The sequence below is a fragment of the Marmota marmota genome, unplaced genomic scaffold, assembly GCF_001458135.2.
Source record: "Marmota marmota marmota unplaced genomic scaffold, marMar, whole genome shotgun sequence".
In the NCBI taxonomy this organism is placed as follows: Eukaryota; Metazoa; Chordata; class Mammalia; order Rodentia; family Sciuridae; genus Marmota; species Marmota marmota.
Window position 1 is genome coordinate 8,354,401 of NW_026000026.1, and position 5,354 is coordinate 8,359,754.

General features: G+C 47.2%; 1 protein-coding gene across 1 annotated transcript in view; it reads right to left on the bottom strand.

Moving 5' to 3' along the window:
• Atp9a (ATPase phospholipid transporting 9A (putative)) overlaps positions 1 to 5,354 on the bottom strand; it is a 92,638-nt gene that overhangs the window by 66,811 nt on the left and 20,473 nt on the right. The window contains exons 5-6 of the mRNA XM_015479649.2: positions 3,129 to 3,187; positions 1,426 to 1,477 (exon numbers count right to left, since the gene is read on the bottom strand). Coding sequence (XP_015335135.2) covers positions 1,426 to 1,477; positions 3,129 to 3,187 — 111 coding nt within the window. The remainder of the gene's footprint in view (positions 1 to 1,425; positions 1,478 to 3,128; positions 3,188 to 5,354) is intronic.

Sequence of the window (5,354 nt, forward strand, 5' to 3'; positions counted from 1 at the left end):
TTTTTTTTTTTTTTTTTTTTTTTTTTTTTTTTTTTTTTTTTGCTTTAGTACTGAGGATTGAACCCAGAGACACTTTACCACTGAGCCACACCCCCAGTGCTTTTTATTGTTTATTTTGAGACGAAATCTCACTAAGTTGCAGAGGCCAGCCTCAAATTTGCGATTCTCCTGCCTCAGCCTCCTGAGTCTCTGGGACTACGTGTGTGTGCTGCTAGTTCACTGACCTAGCTAAGCCACAATATGTCCTCATTTTAAAAATGAGAAGAACCTGCCTTCACAGCTTATTGTAAGGACTCAGTAATGGTCCAGTGGCTGGCACAGGGTGGCTAGCCCTGAGGCCGTGCTGGGAGGGGTTATGACCCCTTCCTCAGGAACCAGACCATCAGGGACAGATCCCAGCTATGCCGCTCACTGGCTTCCTGTCCTAAGAAGGAATGTGCCCTCTCTGAACCTGTCCCCTGTGTAGAAAGTGAGACAGTCACAGTGCCAGCACCCAGGGAGGTGAAGGCCATCAGGTGTGTGCTCGCCCTGCTGACTCTGCAGTGCAGACCCAGAACCCCTGCAGCAGAACTCCCATCACTGTGGAAGGTGGCCGGGGCGCATCTGGCCCTAAGCCACCGGCTGTCTTCAATGAGCAGGACCCAAGAACCAATTCAAGGCTAACTGCTGCAGTTTTTAAAAGACTGTTTTCATCTAGTGCATTCTGTCCCCTCTCCCAGTTACATAAATATTATTAGTATGAATTTTTACCTTTACTTTCAGTCAATTCATAATTAAATAGTTTGCAACAATCTTAAAGGAATATGAATGCCCATTTTTCAGATGTTCAAACATCTCCAATTGGGCCAGATTGGGGCGGGGCTTGTTTCCTTAGAACAACTTAAATAAAAAGGCAGGCAGGCAGCCTGCTAGGGAGTAACTGCCACAGGTGAGGGCCGTGGAGGCTTGAGATTCACTGCAGTGAACAGTGAATAGGAGCAGAGGAAGCCACGGCAGAAAACGTGCCTGCCCCTTCCCAGTTTCTGTATCCGCCCATCTCACACAGCCACTGGTGTCGCCTTCCATGAGAAAGATTCCTGTCTGCCTCTGTTCAACACACTTCCTGTCCACCGACTCCTGAAGTTGAGCCTAACACAGCCCAGAAAGGGGGGTGGGGGGAAAATCAAGGCTTGTGGGTGTGGCTCTGTTGTGGGCGTGGCTTCACCAGATGTCAGTCATCAGGGCTCCAACTACCATTTTAATGACAAAAATCTAATAATGAACACTTTCCATTTTAAAAGACTGCTCTACTATGAAGAGGTTTTTGATTCACCTTCAGGGCTCCAAAATGATATCTACACCTCAGCTGCATTTTCAAATGATTATTTTGCCAAATTACCACTGAAAGGTTAACGGTTACGTTCCACATTGATCTCAGATGTTTACCATTTTTTTCTGATGTCCTCAGGAAGATCATGTCAGCAGGGACCCGCTGGTTCTGTGGTAGGAAAAGGAAGACTGTCATGGTGGGCAGCCACGGACGGGGTCTCCAGCCACCCCGAGGCAGGAGGCCAACCGAAGCCCACCCCTCTTTGAAGTTTCTGCTTTTGTCAAAGACAAATTTGGAGGGTCATTTTGTTTGGGATCTGAGGACAATGGCGGGCTGCTGGTGCTTTACACGCCCCTAATAAAATCCCATCTCAGGAAGGAAGCTCCCCGTTTTCCTGCAGATGCAACCAGCACCCACTGGAACCCCAGCCAAGGCGTGGGCCGAAGCCGCTCCGAGGCTGGCGCTCCTCCAGGTGTCCGCAGACACCCCGGGGACACCCAGCTCACCCTTCTGCCTCTACCCATCCCCAGAGCGATGTCTGGCTTTTAGCGGGATTTTAATAGGGAAGTGGAAGGGTAAGAATGGACAAAAGCCTTTCTTGAAACAAAGAGGAAACTGATAGCAGCCCCCACGGAGCTACCAACAGAAGAGCGTCTGACAACACGCAGCTCTGAGTTCCACTCCCCTCAATCGACCTTGAGTTCTTGGATTTCATCCTTTTAAAAGGGCATAGTTCAGTTCCTACAGAAACGAGGTAGCACGAAATCCTTTTCTAATCAAATATTATTCCAAGATTCTCCAGGGCCACCCCAAAAATCTCACACCTTCCAGACACACATAGTAAAAAGAGATGTGTTTGCTGAGGCAACAAACATTAACAGGGCTATTTTTAAAAATGCATTTTTGGACATTTTACTGTTCGCATGTTAAACTTCACCCCTGACCTCATAAAATGGTTGGCAGGTACAATGTGTGAGTCAGAAAATGCAAGCTAATACTGCTCAAAAGGATGATTAGATAAGTATTTCTAAGAATCAAGCAAACTTAAAGGGAAGATTTTATTTACGTACTTTTTATTTGTATTTTATTTTGTACCAGGGATTGATCCCAGGGGCCTTAACCACTGAGCCACATCCCCAGCCCTTTTTCATATTTTATTTAGGGACAGGGTCTCACTGAGTTGTTTAAGGCCTTGATAAATCGCTGAGGCTGGCTTTGAACTCATGATCCTCTTGCCTCAGCCTCCCAAGCCACTGGGATTATAAGTGTGCGCCACCACACTTAGCTGGAAGATTTTATTTGAATAAAAAAAAATTTAAAGCCCAAATAATAAACATGAAAAAAGGACATCAAAACCTGTACTTGTAGGGGTGTTTGAGTTTCCCCTCCCCACCCCCAGTACTGAGAATCAAACTTGGGGCCTCCTACATGTGAGGCAAGCACTCTACCACTGAGCTGCCTTCCCAGTTATTTCACTTTTATTTTGAGACGGGTCTCACTCAGTAGCCCAGGTTGGCCTTGAACTTGTGATCCTCCGGCCTCTGTCTCCCAGTAGCTGGGATCACATGCGTGCATCACTGTGCCTGGCTATGGCTGTACATTTCATAAGCAGGATTTCTTTCTACCCAATTCACATAAACCTTGAAAAAATATTTTGTTTATCTCATGGCAAAGAGATTTTTCTCCCAAGCAAAGACACTGGATAGAATCCAAAAAGCATCATTCAATTTGTCTGCCCGATACGCACATGACCGCGGACTCCCTGTGCAACGCGCTCACCCCGCAGACCAGCCCAGGACGAGCGTCCAGCCCCGCTCACCTTTTCAACGATGATGAGATCTCCCACTTGGATGCTGGAACTCTTCACCTTCATTGTCCCTGCAAAGCAACAGGCCAACACATCACTGCCACAGTGCATTTCAACACAGCTCCATCGCTCTTGGAGCCTTCCAGGGGCACAGGAGGTGCCCTGATGCACGGCACCCTCCAGTAGCATCTCCTGGCTCCCCAAGAAAAGGGTCCCTGCTGCAGAGACAGACACTGGGTCCTACCTCACAGGGCACTGAAATAACTCATGTCCTTCCAGAAAGACCACCTGTCTTAACAGGGACTGAGACTTCCCAGGTAGCTACAAGGGATTCTATTTTTGCCTCAAAAAGGAAAGGAAAAGGGACTGGGGCTGAGGCTCAGGGTAGCATGTGTGAGGCACTGGGTTCAAGTCTCAGCACCACATATAAATAAATAAAATAAAGGTCTATCGACAACTAAAAAATTTTTTAAATATAATTTTTTTTTAAATAAAAGGGGGAGCTGGGATTGTGGCTCAGTGGTAGAGTTCTTGCCTAGGATGTGTGAGGCACTGGATTCAATTCCCAGCACCACATATAAATATTTAAATAAAATGTCCATCAATGACTAATAGAATATTTTTTTTAAAGGCAGAGGGACAAAATTAAGAGTCAGATCCAGGAGAAAAAGTGAAGTTTTAATTTTAATTTTCAACAACACCAGCAGCCCCCCTCAAAAAAAAAAAAAAAAAAAAAAAAAGCTAAACCAAAATGACTGATTTACTTTTTTTAATTTCTTTAAGATGTTGACGAACCTTTATTCATTTACTGATATATGGTGCTGAGAATCGAACCCAGTTCCTCACACGTGCTAGGCAAGCGCTTTACCACTGAGCCACAACCCCAGCCCTGATTTACTTTTTAATGGACAATTGCTATACACTTTGGCTACGATGATGATCGGACTACACGATTTTTATTAAATGCTTATCTGAATCAACAATCAAAGCTAATATCACACACTAACGCTGTGCTAAGCACTAATATACACACTGCCAGCGCCTTTTTACCCTGTGGTCACCATCAGGGGACGGTCTCGTCTCCAGCTTCCTGACAGAAAAACCCACAAGTTCAGGTCAACTCAAAATTGATTCATAAGTGCTGTGTCCTGGGGTTAAAGATAAAAAGATGGTCTTCGTAGCTCCCCAGCCCGTGGCCGAGCTCAGAGTGACCACATGTGCAGTGGTCAGGGCCGGACGGTGAGGAGTCCAGGCTGCGGGCCAGGAGGCGATGCCCTCAACCCCTCCCACAGCTCTTTTCCCAAAGGGCTCTGACCCTTTTGCACATTTACATTTCACATTTTAAAATGTGAAAAACATTCTTTGCCCTCAGGCTCTACAAAAACAAACAAGGAGCTGAACGTGGCCACGACCGTGGCTGCCAACCAAGAGCTAGGTCTAGTGACAGCCAGACGCACGCGAGAACAGTAGTGCAGGGAGTCCAGTGTGCTGGGGGGCTCGGGAGGCCAGTGCCCAGCACAGAGAAGGCCCGTTTACTAAATGCCTGCTGTATACCAGGTGCTCTGAGGGCCGAGGGTCCACGGAACTCACACTCTCGAGGGCAGAAACAGCAAATGAGCGAGCTGGGGCTTGGAAGGGGGTGTCCACAACCCTTTGCAGGAGAGTTGGGGCCAGAATTAGCCATGTGAAGGACACGGTGTTACTGGGAACCGATAAAAATCCAGCCTGAGAGATGAGAGAAGGGTGCACATGTACGCAGCATGCCCGTGGCTAACGGCTGGGGTTCTCGTGGAGGGGTGTGTGGCAAGTAGGGAATAGCAAGAAAAGAGGTGCAAGGGCTGACCTGAGCCGGACGGTCCAGCACCCTGTGAGCACACCACAGAGGAAGCGGACCTTCTGTCTGGTCGGATTCTCATACAAGGAAACAACACCATAAAATCTTCACCAGTTACTGGTGTCCTGTTTACTTTGCAGATGTTTAGCTGAGACACAGAGAAAAAATAATAAGCAAACCTCAAAAACAAAATGCCCCTGAGCAAAACCATGCCTGGGGGGCTGGGGATGTGGCTCAAGCGGTAGCGCGCTCGCCTGGCATGCGTGCGGCCCGGGTTCGATCCTCAGCACCACATACAAACAAAGATGTTGTGTCCGCCGAAAACTAAAAAATAAATATTAAAAATTCTCTCTCTTTCTCTCCCTTCCTCCCTCCCTCTCTCACTCTATCTTTAAAAAAAAAAA